This window comes from Bos grunniens, chromosome 14 (genome assembly GCF_055505025.1).
Source record: "Bos grunniens cultivar Pamir isolate PY7600 chromosome 14, Bosgru_T2T1.0, whole genome shotgun sequence".
NCBI lineage: Eukaryota > Metazoa > Chordata > Mammalia > Artiodactyla > Bovidae > Bos > Bos grunniens.
Window position 1 is genome coordinate 50,673,427 of NC_141178.1, and position 20,923 is coordinate 50,694,349.

Here is a 20,923-nt window from a genome sequence, read left to right on the forward strand (position 1 = left end):
GAGACTGCAATTCATCTAAGTGGTAAAACCATGGAAAAGCTCATAAATTCCATCCTTCTTCTGATACAACTTTGAGGCTGGAGAAAGAAGCTGTGGCTGAACTGCTAGAGTTTTTGTTTTGTGCTTTATATATGTGGTATTGATAACATTCTATTTTGTCTGCAGTCATTGTAAAATGCCATTGAAGATGATGGAAAAAACTCATTCTTCTTATACTTCATTTTTCCTTACATTTCCTCTGGAAGCCAATTATTCTCAATGATCTCCTTTATACCAATCTGCTAATAAATATTTAGTAAGTTTCTACTCCATGAAAAACTCATTGAACAGTTGTGGGGTTTTTTACTATGATAAATTAATTTTTTTATTGAAGTGTAGTTGATTTACAGTGTGTTAGTTTCAGGTGTACAGCACAGTCATTCGGTTATACATGTATAGTTGTGCGCTGTGCTTCTCAAGCTCATCATGACAAAATTAGAAAGTGATAATACATGTCTGGCACACCTGGGGGAAAAGTACCACTGCAGAGAGCTCACTGGTGGAAAGCATGACACCTCTAGTCTTCCTAGGCAATTCAGAATCTGTGTAGACTGTTCAGATGTAATTTTAACCGTGGAAAATTTTTAATGGCTGTAAAAATTAATTTTAAGTTTTTATCACTTTCAAAGTGTTGCGTAACAAACCATAATGGAAAATAATATGAAAAAGAAAAATATATATACATATATATATATAACTGAATGACAGCTGTACACCAGAAACCAACACAACATTGTACATTAACTATACCTCAATAATTTTAAAAAATAAAAATTAAATAACAAAAATTTTATAGCCATTGGTATTTAATGGCCACAAACAATGGGGGCAGGGGGTTCCCTCCAGTTTGGTCTCTCATACCAGTTGGTAAGCTGTGTACTCAAGAAATAAGGTGTCCCTTAGAGGTGGGCTTATCTTTATGTTCTCAATGGGGGAAGAATCCAAATCAGAAATGTTCCACTGTGTATGGATGTCATGGGTTCTTTTATCAAAAGTCACGTTCCTTTTCAGCATAAAGTTAAAAATTTTAAGTAGGCTTTGTTGCTTTTTTTTTTTTTTCCCTGTCATCGGGAATTTTCCTTCTCAGTGTCTGCTCTGAGATATCATGGAAGTTCTTGTCCTGTTGCCACTGTCACTGGTTTTTTTACCTTTCTCTGCTTGAGTGTAAATTTGTAATCTTCAAAAACTGATGAAAAAATAAATTAATAGTTTTAAGACAGAGGGGAAAAAAAGATGAAAACTATCACAGAGTACCAAGAATGCAATAAAATTCCTATAGGCCAGTCTAATATTTTGCTGTTTTTTCTAAATGCAAAGGCAGTTTAAAAATATATATATATATAGAAATGGCTGTATCTTTATTTTTAAAGGGTATACCTCACCATTTTTTCCCCTTTATTATAGTGATAAGGTGATAAGACTTACTCCCAATACAGAAGAGGAAGCGTTTGTACTGAAGAAAATATGCCACCAACTGAAGGTAAGCAAGTGTCCACTCATTTGTCATTATGCTCATATGTGTTTACAAGGCTTTGCTGACTGAGGTTGAATCACTGGACTCATGGGAAAAAATCACTGGACTCTTAGCCATGGGAAAAAAATGCTAAGAGCTAACCTGGAAGTGCCTTGAACGTACAGTTAAGGTTACTCCAAATTGTATATATCTGACCAGTTTTCTATTTACCAGTCTATTTTCCATCTCCCTTAGTAGCATGTAAGCTTCATGAGAGAGCTTGTCTATTTTTGTTTGATGCTCTATTCTCAATGAGTGTCTTGAACATTAGAAGCTCAGTAAGGTTTTCTTAACGAATGAGAGAATTTAGTTAGTAATTTTCCAGAGCTTCACTTCTCCTCCTTGAAATCTTCTTGCTGATTATCTAGACACTTTCCTTCTAATTAAAACTTCAAGCAGACGTGAGCGGAGGAAAATAAGCTAGAAACTCAAGTTAATTAATTTTGCTATGTTTCAGTGAGTCCGATAAGAGGATTCTGTTGGTAAAGGTTGAATGACTTTGATTATTCAATCTTTGATGAATTCTATGGATTTTAGAGTTAGAGGATTTCTCATCTCCCTATTACTATACATAATTCAGTGTTAACTTTAGCTAAAAGGTTATGATGAGAAATGGGGTTGATGGTCTCTTTTCCAAGCCTACAAAGCACAGAAGCATCCCATAAAGTTTGTGGTGCTCTAGCTTCATTTTAATGGAAAGCAAAGCATATTTACCAGGGCATCTCATTAACCTCAGTGTGGGATAGACAAACAAGTGTCCTAGGACTGGCATACAGTTCTACCTGGAGATGGTGTTAGGGGGATGACAGAGGAAGGATAAATTCGGTAGCTTCTGGAGATATGTATAATTATCAGATTTGGGGTGTTTTATTTTTGGTTTGATGTTTCTCTTTGCCGTTTTCCCTTCAGATACTGACTTTATTTGCAAAGGAAGTTTATTTGAACTTTTATTGATTGCTTGCTTCCTCCTCATCCATGGTTCCTACACAGGCAGTGCCAATTTAAGTTGGAGTCTCATGACAAGGGCTCATGAATGAGGAGGCAGGAGTTTATTCCAAACTCTTGTGATTTTCTCCAATACCAACGAGGCTGAGCTTGCCAGGCATTTCCTAAATCTCCTCTCCCCTTCAAAAGAATCCCTGATTCTGGGTACTGACATTGAGCTACCTCTGGTTACATATGATCATCAACCCCATTATAGATTTTTTAGCAGCAATACCTGAACACTCTTTGAACAGTACCCCAGGGACTCAAAAGTTGCAGTGAAACAAAGCAAGGTTCAAATACAAGCGTCTGTCTCCATTGACGTGTGGTAGACATATCACTCGGAGAAGGCAATGGCACCCCACTCCAGTACTCTTGCCTGGAAAATCCCATGGACAGAGGAGCCTGGTGGGCTGCAGTCCATGGGGTCGCGAAGAGTCGGACACGACTGAGCAACTTCACTTTTACTTTTCCCTTTCCTGCATTGGAAAAGGGAAATGGCAACCCACTCCGGTGTTCTTGCCTGGAGAATCCCAGGGACGGGGGAGCCTGGTGAGCTGCCGTCTATGAGGTCACACAGAGTCGGACATGACTGAAGCGACTTAGCAGCAGCAGCAGTAACAGACATATCACTAGAAAAGCAAAAGAGCCCCCTTTACATTTTAGTGTGCAGTATTTCAGGGAACAAATATTCTGAACCAAATATTGGGGAAAAAATTGTTCATCAAAGGACTTTTTCCCCCATTTTGTTAATATATTTACCTGGTAGGCCTTATAGAGTTATGAAAATGAAATTGCATAGTTCTATATGTGATAATCACTTACCATTATCAAAAGCAATAGCATTATATCAGTGGGAACTGTGGGGACTCCTCATAAACTCATCAGTCATTGTAGATGAAACCAAAAGATGCTAAGCGCAGACAAGACCGTAGACCCTGATAACAGCACATTCACATCATGACTTTTGGTACTTAAGAAAAACACAAAATCATATACAGAAAAAATATGTACAGAAAAATACGTTCCTGTATATTGTTTTCATTAGGTCCTTAAGGAAAGGGAGTAAACCAGGGAAGGAAATGATTTGGATGTGAAGGGGCTTAGGGGAAGGGACTGGTGAGGAAAGAGGGGAGCAGAGTGAAGGGGAGGGAGTTGGAGTTAATATTTCAAGTGTTGATGATACTCTGAGTCCATGTCACAGACAATTACATCCGGCCCCTCACAGTCAGCATGTGATGGTCACAGTGCTAAGTGCTTTCCAGAATTGCCTCATTTCAACAACACAATGAATTGGGTATTGTTATTACTGCTGTGTTATGACCAACCTAGACAGCATATTAAAAAGCAGAGACATTACTTGGCCAACAAAGGTCCATCTAGTCAAAGCTATGGTTTTTCCAGTGGTCATGTATGGATGTGAGAGTTGGACCATAAAGAAGGCTGAGCACTGAAGAATTGATGCTTTTGAACTGTGGTGTTGGAGAAGACTCTTGAGAGTCCCTTTGACTGCAAGGATATCAAACCAGTCAATCTTGACTGGTTTAAAGGAAATCAATCCTGAATATTCATTGAAAGAACTGATGATGAAGCTGAAGCTCCAATACTTTGGCCACCTGATGCAAAGAACTGACTCACTGGAAAAGACCCTGATGCTGGGAAAGATTGAAGGCAGGAGGAGAAAGGGATGACAGAGGATGAGATGGTTGGATGGCATCACTAACTCGATGGACATGAGTTTGAGCAGGCTCCAGGAGTTGGTGATGGACAGGAAAGCCTGGCATGCTGCAGTCCATGGAGTCGCAAAGAGTTGGAATGACTGAGCAACTGAACTGAACAGACAGAGAAACTGGGAGAGACAGATAGAGGTTGAGGAACTTGCCCATGTCACAGGGCAGAACTGGAATACACATCTAGGCAGTGCCAAGCCTTCTAGAGCCCAGGTCAGCCCACCTCCTGACTCTAGTCTGTGTTCTCTGATCCTAGTCACAATGGAGAGGATTAAAGCTGAGTCTGCAGGGCAGTGGAGCCTGGTCTCAGAATGTGATCAATATCATGCTCTTACCTACTTTATTCCTTGAGTCAGGGGGTCACCAAGACCACCTCCAGTTTCAGTGATTGCTGGAAGACTCTTATGGCTCAGCCTATAAATTGTTTTATTGGGCTGAAGTTTGAGGCCCGGAGCTTAAATAAATTTCTATCCAAAAGTGTCATGTTAACTTGATGTAATTTTTAAATTCATGTGATTTCATCCCGTGATCCTCTTGCACTGCTGAAAATGGCAATTCTGGCCAGGCAGAGAAAGCAGCCTGCAGAGAAGAAAGAATGTGACAGTCTGCCATCCGATGCCCTGTGGAGCTGGCGGGACAGAATTGGGGCCATTGTTAACAGCTCTTCAGCACACCCTGTGCACTGCCTCCACGGAGAGAGAGGAGAGTTTGCCAGAGGCTTTCAGTTGCCTTCTTTCCCTGCAGCATAGTGTGGTGGGCAGAATCCTAAGGTGGCCCCACAATTTCTACCCCATGGTGTACACATCCCGCATAATCCCTCCTCTGAGTGTGTGTGTGGAGAGGCGGGGGCGGGGGGACCTGTTAATACGATAAGATAGTCATTGTCTTGATATATAATGTATTATGTGGCAGAAGAGAGAGTACCAGGGTGGGCCCGACCTAACCAGGCAAGCCTCTTAAAAGCAGAGCGTTTTCCCCAGCTGTTCACAGACGAAGAAGTCAGAGAAGTGCTCCCACTGGCGTAGAATCAAGCTGCTGTGCTGTGAACCGCACATGGGAGCCATGTGATAAGGAGAGTGGCCTCTAGGACATCAGAGCCCTCCCCAGTGATAGGCAGCACGGAGATGGAGATGGAGATGTCAGTCCCACAACCATTAAGAATTCTGCCACAAGCATACAAGCTTGGAAAACGACCCTGAGGTCCAGATGAAATTCCAGCCCAGCTTGTACCTTGATCTTTGCTTGGGGAAATCTTCAAGAAAAAAATCCAGCCAGCTGCATCTGGACTTTCAACCTATAGAATTGTAAGATGATAAATAGGGATTGTTTTAAGCTGAGCTTGTGGTCATTTGTTCTGCAGCAATAGAAATGAATAAGCACAGTAAGGTAACGTTTCTATATCTTGGGCTTTGATGGCTCTTGGTTTAACAGCATATATAAATGCTTTAGAACTTCCAAGGTAGTACTAGTGATACAGAACTCACCTGCCAATGCAGGAGATGTTAAGAGATGCAAATTCAATCCCCGAGTCAGGAAGATCCCCTGGAGGAGGGCATGGCAACCCACTCCAGTATCCCTGCCTGAGAAATCCCATGGACAGAGGAGCCTGGCGGGCTATGGTTCATAGGGTTGTACAGAGTCAGACACGACTGAAGTGACTTAGCACATGCACACAGGAATGCTCTAAGTTACTTTTTCTGTTTTCACTGGCTATAACCAAGCATTTATGGAAAAATGAAAAACAATTGGAATATGTGCTTAGGCTAAATTCACAATGCCTCATTTGAAACCTGAACAAATGCAAAGTGTGTGTGCAATGCTGAATGGAATCTGAGAAGGTACTGTCAGAGCATAGCTAATTAGACAGAGAACTGCTGTTACAAAGCTGGTTACTTTCCTAATTAAATTTCATGGTTTCGCTGAAGAATTAAAACAAGAAAGTTAAACAGAAAACCATGCCTCCAGAGAACTGGATTGAGAAAGCACCAACCAATTAAATTGTTAATTAAGAGCATAATCATGATTTAAATAAAATTATGATGGAGAGGGGACAGTATGCAGGTGAGTAAAATTAAAGTCTGAACACCATGGTCTGCCTACATTTCCTTGCAAATTCGCTGTGCTCTGAAGAAACAAAAATGGCTTTATGTAAGATCACAGACAAAGTTTCTCTTAGAGAATTGACACAGCCTTGGTGAAAGAAAAACTAATGATGTTTGTTTCCAATTTTCTCTTCAGAGATCTGTAGGATAAAAAACTGCCCTGTGTCTGAAAGTTTATCATTTTTTTCCAACTAAAACATATCCTCAAAAATATTAGTTTTCTTTGAGTGACATATCTAGAGTCATAAATTTCCATGGGGAAAAAGCTGCACTTCATATGAGGCAGGCTTTATCCTTTCTCTCTGCTCAGTTGTGAACTTGGCTGCTGCCTTGCCCAGGTGTGACCTCCCTCCTCAGCTTTGTGCTCTAGTTGACCACTCTCTTCTTTTAATCCTTCTTGGTACCCGCCCAAGTCATGCAGCTGGACCCACAGGAGTCCAGAACACCTGTGGTCCCTAGGAGCTCACAAGTTCCAACATCCAACTGGACGGTTTAATGGATTAGGGAACTTGTAAGGAAGAAGATAAATGATAGAATTCTTGCTGCAGGAGTTACTTGTTCTGAGTTTCATTAGAAACTGTGCCATTAGAGGATCTCTTAAGCCTTGCTACGAGAGACAGAATTCTAAGATGATCTTTAAGATTTTTAGCCCTGGTATATACACACCTTCTCCCAGCTATTCCATCAAACACTAATCTAGGCACTGCTTTTAAAGGATTTTGCAAATGTAAGTAGGGTACCAAGTCAGTTGATCTTAAAGTAGGGAGATTGCTCAGGTGGGCCTGACCTAATCAGATGAAGACTTTAAAAACAGTGCTTTCCCCCACATGATTGCAAAAAGAGGAAATCAGAAAGACTCCTGCTGGCCTGGAGGAAATCAAACATCTAGGCTGAGAGCCGCCACGTAGCAAGGAACTGCAGGAGGTCTCTAGTTTTTGACAGTTGACTAGAAGGAAAACAGAGACCTCAGTCCTACAACCACAGTGAAGTAAATTTTACCATCAACTGGTGAGAACGTAAGAGGATCCTGAACCCCAGATGAGACTGCATTTTAAGCTGGCACCTTAGTTGCAGCCCTGTGACACCCTAAGCAGAAAGCCAAGCCACTTCTGACCTACAGAAATGGTAAAGTAAAAAACTGCACCACTAAATTTATGGTAACTTAGCAATAAAAATCTAATAGGATAACCTCAAACAGCCAGTGACTCAGTAAGTTAGCTGATGATACACACAAGCATTCTGAATGATATTGAAAGATAAATGTGAAGAAGAGACCAAAACTTTAATCTGTCAAAATGTTTGGGGCAGGAAATAGCATTTACATTTTTCTGTTAAAGGCTTTGTAAAGCAATGAAGCAACTTTGCTTTTGCTTTCTCTGGCATGATTTTTGAAAGAAAGCTTCTTATAATCCAGGCAGGATGTTCAAATGCAGTTATGGATTACATTTCAGGAATACAAATTTCAGAGGTGGTATGCAGTTTTTTCCTCCCTTTTTGTGGCTATTGGTAATTAGTAAACTCAATAACAGAAACATTAAGAGAAATAATACAATCTGTGGGAAAGACAGGAATACGTTGGAAACATTCTTTCAAAAGTAAAAAAAAAAAAAAGAAATCCTACAGTATTCTTATTCTGATTACCCTGCTCCTTCATTTAATTTACTCAAGTTGACAACATGACCATGGACTAATGCCACTGTATTTTTAAATTTATTTTTAATTGGATGACATTTGCTTTACAATGTTGTGTTGGTTTCTGTTGTACAACAACGTGAATCAGTCATAAGTGTGCGTGTGTGTGTATCCCCTCTCTCTTCAACCTCCTTCCTGCCCCACCCCCATCCCACCTCTCTAGGTTGTCACAGAGCACTGGGTTGAGCTCCCTGTGTTATGGAGTAACTTTCCATTAGTTATCTATATTACACATGGTAATGTATATGTTTCAAAGCTACTATCTCAATTGAACTCACCCTTTCCTTCCCCCACTGTGTCTACAAGTCTTGTCTCTATGTATGCATATCTACTGCTGCCCTCCAAATAGATTCATAAATACCATTTTTCTAGATTCCATATAAATGCAGTAATATATGATATTTGTTTTACTTTCTGACTTACTTCACTGGGTATAACAGGCTCTAGGTTCATCTAACTCAGTTCAACTGACTCAAACTTGTTTCTTTTTATGGCTGAGTAATATTCCATTGTATATATGTACCATATCTTCCTTGTCCATTTGTCCATTGATGGACATATGGGTCGTTTCCACATCCTAGCTATTTTAAATAGTGCTGCAATGAACATTGGAGCACATGTGTCTTTTTCAGTTCTGGTTTCCTCAAGGATAGGCCCAGTAGTGGGATTGCTGAGTGATATGATAGTTTTATTCCTAGTTTTTAAAGGAATCTCCATACTGTTCTCCATAGTGGCTGTATCGATTTACATTTCCACCAACGGTGCAAGAGGATTGCACACATCCTCTCCAGGGCTTATTCTTTGTAGATTTTTGACGATGGCCATTCTGACTGGTGTGAGGTGATACCTCATTGTAGTTTTGATTTGTATTTTTCTAACAATGAGTGATGTTGAGCATCTTTTCATGTGTTTACTGGCCATCTGTAAGTCTTCTTTGGAGAAATGTCTGTTTAGGTCTTCTGTCTCTTTTTTGATTGGGTTGTTTTTCTGATATTGAACTGTGTGAATGGCTTGTATATTTTGGAAATTAATCCTTTATCACTTGCTTCATTTGCAATTATTTTCTCCCTTTCTGAAGATCATCTTTCCATCTTGTTTATAGTTTCCTTTGCTTTGCAAAAGCTTTTAAGTTTAAGTTCCATTTGTTAATTTTTATTTTTATTTCCCTTACTTTAGAAGGTGGAATACCACTGTATTTTAAGTTTACCATGTTTCTTTTCTGTTTGTAAGACTTCTTAGTTTTGATCTTTAAACAACCTGTTCTGAGATGAGTTTTTAAACTTTAAAAGTAGTTGCTCTTGTTGGATGATAGTAATCGTTATTCCTAAAGTGCTTGAAACTGGACAGCTCAAGCGGCCAGATCCAGCGCAATCTCCCATAGAAGGTGATCTCCACTGGGCTCATTCATCTACCTACCATCACTCTCATGGCTAGGGATTGGCTGTAGGCTGGAATGACAGGACATCTGGACCATGTGTCTCTTAGTCTAGGTAGCTAGTCTGGATGTCATGGGGATCTGAAAGCAAACTTACAAATCTTCTTAAACCCAGTTCAAAACTCAGGACTTCTTCCACATTCCATCAGCCAAAGGAAGTCAAATGGCCAATCCAGACTCAAGGTACAACAGACTCCAGTTCTTGATTAGATGATTTCAAGGTGTGAACTGTGGGCTTTTGGGTGGCGCTAGTGGTAAAGAACCAATGCAGGAGACATATGAGACTCAGGTTCAATCCCTGGGTTGGGAAGATTCCCTGGAGAAAGGGAATGGCAACCCACTATAGTATTCTTGGCTGGAGAATCCCATGGACAGAGGAGCCTGGTGGGTTACAATTCATGGGATCACAGAGTCGGACATGACTGAAGTGATGTATGCATGTAAGGTGTGAATACAGACATGAGAAAAATGTGTGGTCATTTTTATAAGCAACCTCAGACCCCACACATACATATCCTTTCCAGTCTGCACCAAATATGAAGTGAAAGATGACAGCCCCTACCTTGTCTATAGTCTCGCTGCCACTACCTTGATTCTGGCCTTATGGTCTCTAGCCTGGTTTGCACTCATCTCCCAAACTGCCTTCCCATCACTCACTTATGACTTCAATTTGTTCCCGATAGTGTAGTCAAGGTGATCTTTCTGAACTGAAAACTGACCGTGTCATATCTCTACTTAAAGCTTTTGAAGTGTTCCCCATTGTCAAAACTGGAAAAGACCCTGATGCTGGGAAAGATTGAGGAGGAGAACGGGGTAACAGAGGATGAGATGGTTAGATGGCATCACTGACTCAATGGACATGAGTCTGAGCAAACTCTGGGAGTTGGTGATGGACAGGGAAGTCTGGCATGCTGCAGTTTATGGGGTCGCAAAGAGTCAGACAAGACTGAGCTACTGACAATGAGTTGTCAGTAGCAGTATTTCTAGTCCAGGCTGTACACTGAGTCTTCTTGAAAGCTGGTATCTGGCCCCCACACCTGCCAGAAGTTCAGATTCAATTCTGATAACCAAGGCTCAAATTCCAGATGAACCTTGGTTATTAGAGTGTTTTGAAAAGTTCCTTAGGTGCCTTCACAGGTGGTAAGGAGAATCAAGCACTGGCCAAGGGTATAAACTTCAAACTCTTTGGCATGACACACAGATCCCTTGAAAACCCCACCCGGCCTGCCTCTTAAGCATTTCTCATCATCCATTTTGTCCTTGGCTCAGTGCTCAGAACCCTTGCTGTACTGACCTGTCATTTCTCTCTGAGGGGCTTTTTCTAAGCTATTCCTCTTATCTAGAATGCTCTTCTCCTCTTTGTCCTACTCATAAACATCACACACCTCTGAAGATTAGGCTAACACTTAGGGTTCTCCTTGAATTCTGACCCTCTACAGACAGTATATCTGGGCATCTATGTCACTTTGTACTTAACCAACATCTTCCCTCCCCCAGTCCATCCCCAGTGCAACGAGTTGCTTACAGATCTGCAATTTAGTAGATCCCTGAATTTCAGTCAGTGCGTTTAACTCCTGGGTTGGGAAGATCCTGGTTGGAGAAGAAAATGGCAACCACTCCAGTATTCTTCCCTGGAGACTCCCATGGACAGAGGAGCCTGGCGGGCTCCAGTCTGTGGGGTCAGAGGAGTCGGGCACGACTGGGTATCTAAGCACACACACACAGGGAGGCACTGACGGGAGAGAAGCGAGTGAGCCTTCCATTGGTGCTAAAGAAGTGCATAGCCAGGCACGCACTCCTAGGAACGCAGCCCAGCCAAAACATGCAAGAGACCATTACTCCTTCCAGACCCACCTTTTGGGCTCCACTTTTTTTTCCTGTCCTTTGTAAATCACCCTTTGTATTTATTCTTATAATTTCACCCCAAAAATAATAAGAATTGAAGGGTGTGATTTTTGCTTTGTCAAATGTGAATTTATTTCTGCTTTTAAAGAACATGAACATGGGATCAAGGATGTGTAAGTTCCTTTTAAAGGGCAGAGATGAAGCTTCTTAGTGGCTGAGAGCTTTCCGACCAAATGTATAGACTACACTTTGGTGCCATTTCCTAGACCCATGAACTTACAATAGCCTATTCATCAGCCACAAAGACTTTGCTTGGTTTTAGAAGTTTCCTGTTTTCTAGTATATTTTTTTCTCTAGTTACATAAATGTCGAGTGATTTCCCCTGCCTTACATGGTTTTAGAGATCATTTTCAGTGAGAAAGACGGAACCCCATTTTAAAGAAATGGGCACCAGCATATAAATGAGTACCAGTGACTCAAAGGAGTGGACCATGACCATCCAAACACATGTATTAAATATTTAACCATGTGAGGTCTTATACAGGTCAGTTGGGGAAAGCAGTTAGCATGGTGATGAATGAGAGTATAACCCTTGGAGATAGACTTCCTGGGTTCATATCTAGGCTCTTTCATGTTGTATGTGCGCATGCTCAGTCATGTCCGACTCTGTGACCCCATGGACTGTAGCCCACCCGGCTCCTCTGTCCATGAGATTTCCCAGGCAAGAATACTGGAGTAGGTTGCCATTTCCTTCTCCAGGGGATCTTCCCGACCCAGGGACTGAACCGATGTCTCCTGCATCTCCTGCATCAGCAGACAGTTTCTTTACCACTGAGCCATCTGGGAAGCCCCTTTCGTGTTGTATGTGTCAGCAAATTATCTGATTTATCTGTGCCCCTACTTCCTAACCTGTAGTGTAGGACATTTTAGAAAAAGTTGATTATTTGCACACTTGGGTTACCCTATAGCTGGCACATGTATTAATATATTTGTATACTGCAGTTATTTTTGACATGCTGTGTCTCCCTCAGTAGACTGAGAACCTTCTGAGAGCAGAGAGTACTTGCCATTCTTCTTTGGGTGGAGTCAATGTCTGACACTCCCTAATACTTGGCTGTAGTAAACACTCAACAAACCTTGTAGGAATAAACAGATGTCATTCATTCATCTACTTGCCTATTAGATTATAATGCAAGCAACTCTAACTTGGATTCTAATTAAGAACATAAGTATGACTGAATATATTTTAAACAGGATCCAAAAGATTATCATCATAGATCATCTTTTGGATAGAAAGATGGGTTAAAGGGAGTATCAAGAAATAGGCAAAGGTGTGAGGTAAAGGAAATTATCTGTCTCTTCAATTAAAAAGGAAGTTTGATGAAGGAAGTAGGATGTCTCTAAAAGCTTGATGTAAGTTTTCTGAGAGAATCATCTTTAAGTTCTGCCACTTTCTGCTAGAGTCTCAGGTCACGTTAGAATTTTGCCTTCAGGCGTTGACTCACTCAGTGACTGCAATAATGGTAATAGCCAGAAATACTTCAATTTGAAAATCAGATTTCAGGTGTTCTCGGAGTCTATTTGTTCTGTTTAATCAAAAGTGTCTGTATCTCTTTAAGGTGCTGACATCCTTGATGAGCTTGATGAACAAATCCATGCCTTTCTTATAACCTAAAAACAGTTATTAGGGATGCCTATGTGGCAGTTCTCTGTGCCCTAAAGAAATTCAGAGCAGCTTCTGCATATTCATCAGCCACAAAGATTTGAGTTGATTAAAGACATTTCCTGTTTTCTACCATTTTGTTTTCATAGCTGTGTAACTGTGGAGTGATTGAAATTCCCATGGTCCCACAGATATATCTCTTAGATCTTTTCCTGATAATTGCATTTGCTTTGAGGCTATCTGATCATGAGTGTTCTTCTGTTCTCTCACATTTTAGTCACATTTTGAAAGTGGACTGTGATCTGGGCGGAGACTCAGCCTCAGATTTTTGAGAAAGAAGAAAGGAGATGGTTCAGAGGGCACAATCATATTCTCACAAGGAGAAGATATTGACCCAGTGCAGGGCTCAGTGATCTTTAAGAAGTCACATGTCTTGTTTGTTCACCCCCTTAGAGAGAGAACGTTGGGATCACAGGCAAAAGACATCTCTGTGTTGGTGGACAAGTCTGAGCCTGGCGGTGATCCGATGAGGGAGCAAGCCCTGGGCTCTCAGGAAGGAGTGACTAGATGCGAGGATAAACAACAGAAGGGCAGGATGTGTTCTCTCATTCAGTAGTCCCACCCTTCCTTGTCCTAGAACCTCAGTCACCACATCAGGAGTCTGGCTTAGAATAGACAGTCCACTGGTTTAGTCAACAAGATCAGCCAAGGTCCAGTCAGAAACCACACTAATAATTTGAACAGAAAAATTTTATGTAAAGTATTGTGTTGGCCAAAATGTTCATTCTATCAGATGTTATGGGAAAATCCAAAGGAGATTTTTGGCCAACCCAATAGTATTAACTTAGTAAAGGATGACTAACTACTAAAAGGCATAAGAGAGCAAATACAAGGGCAGAGAGTACTGCACTTGGGCTCTCTACCCCTGGGATAGGAAGGAAACCGACGAAGGGACTAAGAACTTGACAGTGTTTTTCACCATCCTCAACCCCAAGGCAGAGATTCAGTCCTCCCTGGAGTCAGTGGCTCACCGACGGGTGGAGAAATGAGCCGGGATACCTGCAGGCCAGAGCTGGTCCAAAGGAAACTGTTAGCTGTGGGGTCCAAAAAACCCGACAGAGTAAGTGCAACTCAGACTCACATGAGTCAAGTTGGGTGGCTCAGACAGTAAAGAATCTGCCTGCAGTGCAGAACTGGCTTCAGTCCTCGGGTTGGGAAGATCCCCTGGAGAAGGAAATGGCAACCCACTCCAGTATTCTTGCCTGGAAAACACATGGACAGAGGAGCTTGGCAGGCTGCAGTCCATGGGGTCACAAATAGTCGGACACAACTGAGCAACATACACACACACACAGACATGACTCATAGATGCCACCGAAAGCATGGGAGGGAAGAAAGCACGTGGGAACCAGAAGAGGCTCCTTCCTCTGCTGTATCTCTGCAGCCCTCTCCTGACAAAGCCTGCACTGACCAGCCATCAGAGGAGACATGTTTGCAGGGCCCAGCTTGAGTATCACAAAGCAGGACAAAAAGAGGGTGGACTTGCAGTTAAAAGGCAGTATATTCATAACACAGCACCTTTGCTTTAGCTCCAGAGATATGGTAGTTAACAAGATAAATTAAGGTCTTTATTCTCACTAACCTTATCATCTGAAGAGAAATAGAAGTAAAAAGGTCATGGCAGGGAGTAGCTATTAAAATGTTAGTTACTCAGTTGTGTCTGACTCTTTGTGACCCCATGTACTGTAACCTGTCAGGCTCCTCTGTCTATGGGATTTTCCAGGCAAGAATACTGGAGGGGGTTGCCATTTCCTTCTCCAGGGGATCTTCCCAACCCAAGAATTGGACCCAGGTCTCCTTCACTGCAGGCAGAGTCTTTACCATCTGAGCCACCAGGGAAGCCGTATTAAAGGATGACTTTGAATCCCTCCACCCACCAAAAAAAGAGAGAGAAGGGATTTAACAGTTCTTCACTTACTATGTGCCAAACATTCTAAGTATCAAATATTTATCATGTAATCGCTGCAATTTAAAGATTGGGATTATTATCCCAGTTTTTAGATGAAAAAAAAATGGAGTCATCCTGCATCCATTTCACAAAAGACTTTAATTTAAAGGAGTTCCTTTTGAACATGATTTCAGGAGGTTTCATCTGAAATCTTGATCAGGTTTGGAAAAAAACTTTTGCTGAAATTATTCGAGCAGCCAGCTGACAGCACGAAAGAACACTGAGATGTGGATGTGCTAAAAGGAGGAGTCTGGATGGAAGGAACTGGGGGCTTGCCACGGACCAACCTGGCTCCCTTCACAATATTATCCAGAAGCGCTGACGGCCTGGCCAGTGAGCCATCTCTCCTGCCGTCCCCAGCAACAAGCCTGCTTCTTTATTTATTGATTAATAATGTGTTCAAACCATGGCAGCACATTTTATTTTAGTATATCTAAATAATTGACATCAAACATTAAAAAATTATTTTTCTACTATGACTATGTGAATAAGGGAGAAGCAGCTAAGAGACCGGAGGAGAAATAGTGGCAGCAAATGAGGTCTTTCTATTTTAGCAAATGTGAAGTTGACTCTACGTATCACAGATCTTATTTATTATATGTATTTCAAAAATATCAGGCAAAACAATTTATAGACTATGAAACAAACATTAATTTTGGCATAACAATCTCTTGGGGTCACCTGATCTCTTTTAAGAGTATCAGAGCCCTTAATGGTCAAGAGATCAATTGATCAGAGTTGATCAAGATAAATGATGTATACTAAAGGTTGACTTTCACAGGACTAAGGATATTACCTAGGATAATTTATTTCTCCATAAATTATACAAATGACATCTATATCATACAATTATAAGTAGATTCCATCTCAGATAAGGAATGTAAGAAACATAGCCGTAAAAGTTAATTCTCTGAAGAATAATATCTAGCCTCATTCTCTTCATCAAACCTATGCTTATGGTCTCCAGAAAATGTCCAGGAAGCTGGGATTATAATCAGAATTCCAGATAACTGTAATTAAATAGTAGATGGTAAAGAATCTGCCTACCATTGCAGGAAACTCAAGAGATGTAATTTCGATCCTGGGTCGGGAAGATCCCCTGGAGTGGGAAGTGGCAACCTACTCCAGTTTTCTTGCCTGGAAAGTTCCATGGACAGAGGAGCCTGGCAGGCAACAGTCCATGGGGTTGCACAGAGTCGGACATGACTGAGCAACTGAGCACTCAGAAACACAAAGCCAGAGTTATCTTAAGGACAAATGCAGAGTATGCTTACAAACTTTTAGACTATATCACACATAAGGGGAAAAAATCAAAGACCATAGTGAAACATGAGTTTATCACTAACAAGCAATGTAGAATTAAACGTCTGTAAGTTGATGTGCCTATTAGGGTGCAAGGCTGACTGTCCTTCAGTTTCTAGTCTCCTCTCTTATGATAAGAGTCAGTCTTCCCTGGTTGAGGAAACTCCTAGGGAAGAGAGTTATGACTGTTGACAGGAATGTTTTTTTTTAGAGAATGTGTTAATATTTTTAGGCAGATAAGGAAAATAAAAAAGTTTCTCCCTGCATTTGCTGTTTTCAAGTGCTTAAGGCTTAAAATAATCAAAATACAACAGCAGCACCCCTGAAAGTGGCTTGTCCTGAACTCCTCATATTTTGGGATGGCATATTCTTTTTTAAACAGTTATTCAATTATTTGGCTGCAGTGGGTCTTAGTTGTGGCATGTGGGATCTAGTTCCCTGACCAGGGATCAAACCCTGGCCCCTTGCACTGGGAACATGGAGTCTTAGCCAGACCACCCTGGGTTGTATATTCTGCCCTTCAGCATCATCACAGCTAATACTGAAGGTGGTACAACAGAGTGCTATCTTAAACAAAAATATATGGCATTAGCTTAGCAACTGGGCAGTAGATGGAAGGAACCTAGACATCACCATCTGGAGAGAGAAAGACCAATGTTATACAATAACATTTAAACTATCAGCTAAACTTGGAAGGCTGTCCCCAAAAAAGTACTTATTGATCCAGCTTCCCTGGTGGCTCAGACAGTAAAGAATCTGCCTGCAATGCAGGAGACCTGGGTTTGATCCCTGGGTCGGGAAGTTTCCCTGGAGAAAGGAATGGCAACCCGCTCCAGTATTCTTACCTGGGAAATCCCAGGACAGAGAAGCCTGGCAGCCTACCATCCATGGGGTGGCAAAGAGTTGGACACAACTGAGTGACTTTTACATTGATCCTATAGCTCTAAGGAAAGTAGTTGCAAATATCCAGAATATTAACATGCATTGGTTCTTTTCTTTGTTTACAGAAAGGTATCACAAGGAGCTGAATTCAGGCAGGAACTGACCAGTTTACAAACAGAAATGAAAAGGAATTGGGGGAATAAAAAGGCAAGAAAAATGCTTCTAAATTCTAAACAGAGGAAAATAAAACTGAAAGAGCTTTTCAGAAAAAAGGGTTCATTAAGATTTCTCAGATTTGCAAAGTGACTTTTTTTTTAAAGGTTTTTTTTTTTTTTTTAATGTGGACCATTTTTAAAGTCTTTATTGAATTTGTTACAGTATCACTTCTGTTTTATGTTTTGTTTTTTTGGCCCCAAGGCAGTGGGATCTTAGTCTCTGCCCTGGGATCAGACCTCCACCCCCTGCATTGGAAGGCCAAGTCTTAACCACTGGACTGCCAGGGAAGTTCCTGCAAAGTGACTTAGATCGAGTTCTTTTTCTACCTTTCCACTTCAGCCTACTTTTTCCAATACCCTCAAAGTGGCTCCCATTGAGTTAGGGAGCGGGGACAGTGACCAGGACTAGGAAGCCAAAAATTATAATAAGATTTAAGAATTATGTTTAGATTCAGGATTTGGTTACGGAATCTAGTTTCTGAGAGATAGCCCAAAATATCATAGACCTGATCCAAAAAAATGTTTAAAAAAATATTAATATCAAATGGTCATATTTGTTGGGCAAAAGTAAAGCAGGAAGAACACTGAAAGACATGCAGTGTAATTTTAAATAGAATGGTCAGAAAGATATCATTAAAAAGATGGCCTTTGAGCAAAGCTTTAAAGGAGGTAAGGGTGAGTTTTACTCCTACACCTTTGGGAATACCCACCCCTTTCATATTTACCTGTCAAAAGGACCATCCTGGATGCTAACTCATGAGAAGCTTTTGCCAACTGCCATGACTAGATGCATGCATTCTCCTTGAGCCCATGAAGAACTCTGTTATTCTCTCATACAATCTGTCCTCACATTCTTGTTTTCTTACACGTGTTCTCATTCACTTGTGAGTATAGGAGAATGACACACCCAACTTAATAAGAATAACCTAAGGTTAATAAATTGTAGCTCTCTTTTCCTTAACCACACAACCTCCATCACCTCTCCATGTATTTTGATATTGATGATTGACATTTCTCAACATCCTTTTACCTTTCCAACCAAACTGCTGTTTATACACCCATTCCACACAAATACTACCTTTCCCTGCCTCATATACAAAGAATGTTCTTCCCAGGTGGCTCACTGGGAAAGAATTTGCCTGCCAATGGAGGAGACATGGGTTTGATCCCTGGGTTGGGAAGATCCCCTGAAGGAGGAAATGGCAACCCATCCCAGTATTTGTGCCTGGGAAATCCATGGACAGAGGAGCCGGGCAGGCTGTTGTCCATGAGGTCACAGAGTCAGCCAGGACTAAGTGACTGAGTACATACACATATAAAAAGAACACGCGTTTTTAGAAATGTATACTATGTTTGTTAATACAAAGGATGAAAAATGTTAAGGACACCCACAGGCTTAACTTGAGTCAAGGGGACAGAATGGTATATAGGCAAAAAGAGACAGACTTACAATAAGACAGTGTGAAGGCAAAAGCAGAGCAAAACAAAGCAATTACAGAATTTAGGTTCAATTTAATCTGAGGTTAACAGGAAGGCTTTAGAGAGAAGATAATGCTTAGCGATTCAAGTCCTTGCTTATTCTCAAAGGAAAAAGGGTAGAGGGAAAAAATCTCACTTGCCTGGGAATCATTTGCAGACAGTCTCACTGAATATACACCACCAGTAACTCCAGATTGTCTGAAAGGAAACTTAGTAAATACTGACTACAGATCTGAATGTTTCCAATACTCTTCAAAGAATCTCTAATTATTTATTTAATGCTGTTTAACAAAAATTCATGGACATGCTTTAGCAGCTGTCAGTTTCATTCAGGATCCATTTTGAAACTGACAGAGGCTTTCTTTCTTTTAATAACAACCTCATTCCTCTTGGAAAACCATAATCCTGAAAGAAGTATGTTAAAGTACAGGACAAACTCTTTCAAGAATAAATAAGTTTGTAGTTTAAATTTGAATGGATTTCTAAATGTTTCTTCTCAAGGAATTTTGTAAGAATAATTGCTAAAATTAAAACAGCTCAAGGACAAATCCTGCACCCATCTCTGCCTGGGAGGTAAAGAGTACCTGCATATAATTGCAAGCTCAAAGTGAGCCTCTGTACTTAAACGCAAACATTTAAGGAATGCAGTTCTTGTACATACAGAAGGATATTTCGTAGAAAGAGAATGATCCTTGGAAATAAAAGCATTTTGTATGAGGATATAATAGACAAAACTCAGACCAAACCTCTAAAATAGAAACTTACCTCTTTTCTAGGACGGAAACACAGAGATCCATTTTGGGTCACATTTAATTTCTTGCTTATAATGAGAACATTAACTTCATTTTTTTAAAGACTAGAAAGCTTATAAAATTCTTATATGAACTTCATGAGATTATATAATTCTTATATAACACTTTGCTATCAAGGGATTCCAAACTCTTTATAAAATGTTAGTTGGTTTAATTATCACAGTTCCCAAGCAGGTAAAGAAGTGACAAGTGGTATGTGTGATGGGCTTTATCTCATTTTCTACTGTGAGTCATGGTTACTCTTGAAGCAGAAATGGAGCCATACTTTCCTAATATGCAGTTGATCTGACTCATTCTACCTCCCCGAGTTGGGTGGTTATGTTCCAGTTTTGCTGTTATTTCTATTTCACTAAGGTCTCGCAATGGAGTGTCATAGTCTATGCCTCCATGTTGGATTTGATGAGATGAAGGCAAGTAAAAGCTTTTTAGAAGATACCAGCTTTGTTCTGTTTTATGGGTAGTTATAGCTTCAGAGTACTAGGTCTCAGTACACGATGAATTCTTCTTTGTTGTGACATATGTAGGGTTCAAATGTTCATTAGAAGTTGGATTTTTTTTAATGTAAAACACAATACATATAGTGTTCAAAATTCAAAATATTTAGAGGAGACACAATGAAAATAAATCCTCTCCTACCTCTCTTATCATAAGGTTCTTCCCACAGAGGCAACCAGTGTTAGCAGTTTCTTACAGAGATATTCAACACAAATCCAGGAAGGGAGGTAGCAGGGGAAGGGATAGATAAAGATATTCCATAAATTATAACAGACCTATACACATTGTTCTACTAGGCACTTTCTTCACTTAAGATATCTTAGCAATCATTCCATAACAAAATAAAAAATGCTCCCATATTCTTTTTTTGTAGCTCTGTAGTTTTCATTGTGTCAACATACCAAACTGTCTTTAACCAGTCTTTCACAGATGATGTTAAGATTGATTCCAATACTGTGCTATTATGAACATTGTCACAATGAAGGACTTGATAGGAAATTCATTTCCCACATTTACCAGTAGGATAATTTCTCAGAAATGGAATTACTGGGTCAAAGAGCATATATACTTTCATTTATAGATATTTTTCAAATTGTTCACTGAGAATTTATCAATTCACACTCCCACCAGAAATGTCTAAGAATTTCTATTTCTCTACATCCATGGCAACATAGTGTTCAGTCAAATTATATATAGACTAAATAATGAGTTCCCAATTCTTAAAGGA

At 40.4% G+C, this 20,923-nt stretch overlaps 1 protein-coding gene and 1 long non-coding RNA gene across 8 annotated transcripts in view; one reads left to right on the forward strand and one right to left on the reverse strand.

Annotated features, from left to right (window-relative positions):
* The window catches only part of LOC147359396 (uncharacterized), a 414,201-nt gene that overhangs the window by 226,777 nt on the left and 166,501 nt on the right, over nucleotides 1-20,923 (reverse strand). Inside the window, exons 3-4 of one of the 4 annotated variants that reach the window (XR_015140769.1) lie at nucleotides 5,497-5,560; nucleotides 3,154-3,168 (exon numbers count right to left, since the gene is read on the reverse strand). The exons of the other annotated variants lie outside the window; for them this stretch is intronic. This is a non-coding gene — a long non-coding RNA (uncharacterized LOC147359396). Of the gene's footprint in view, nucleotides 1-3,153; nucleotides 3,169-5,496; nucleotides 5,561-20,923 lie in introns of those variants that run through there. 4 annotated transcript variants of the gene reach the window in all.
* The window catches only part of CPA6 (carboxypeptidase A6), a 296,877-nt gene that overhangs the window by 132,730 nt on the left and 143,224 nt on the right, over nucleotides 1-20,923 (forward strand). For all 4 annotated transcript variants that reach the window (XM_086336657.1, XM_086336654.1, XM_086336653.1 and 1 more), the window contains exon 2: nucleotides 1,444-1,519. Coding sequence is in view for 3 of the 4 variants with exons in the window: in XM_086336654.1 (XP_086192780.1) it covers nucleotides 1,444-1,519 (76 nt within the window). In the remaining variant the exon portion in view is untranslated. The remainder of the gene's footprint in view (nucleotides 1-1,443; nucleotides 1,520-20,923) is intronic.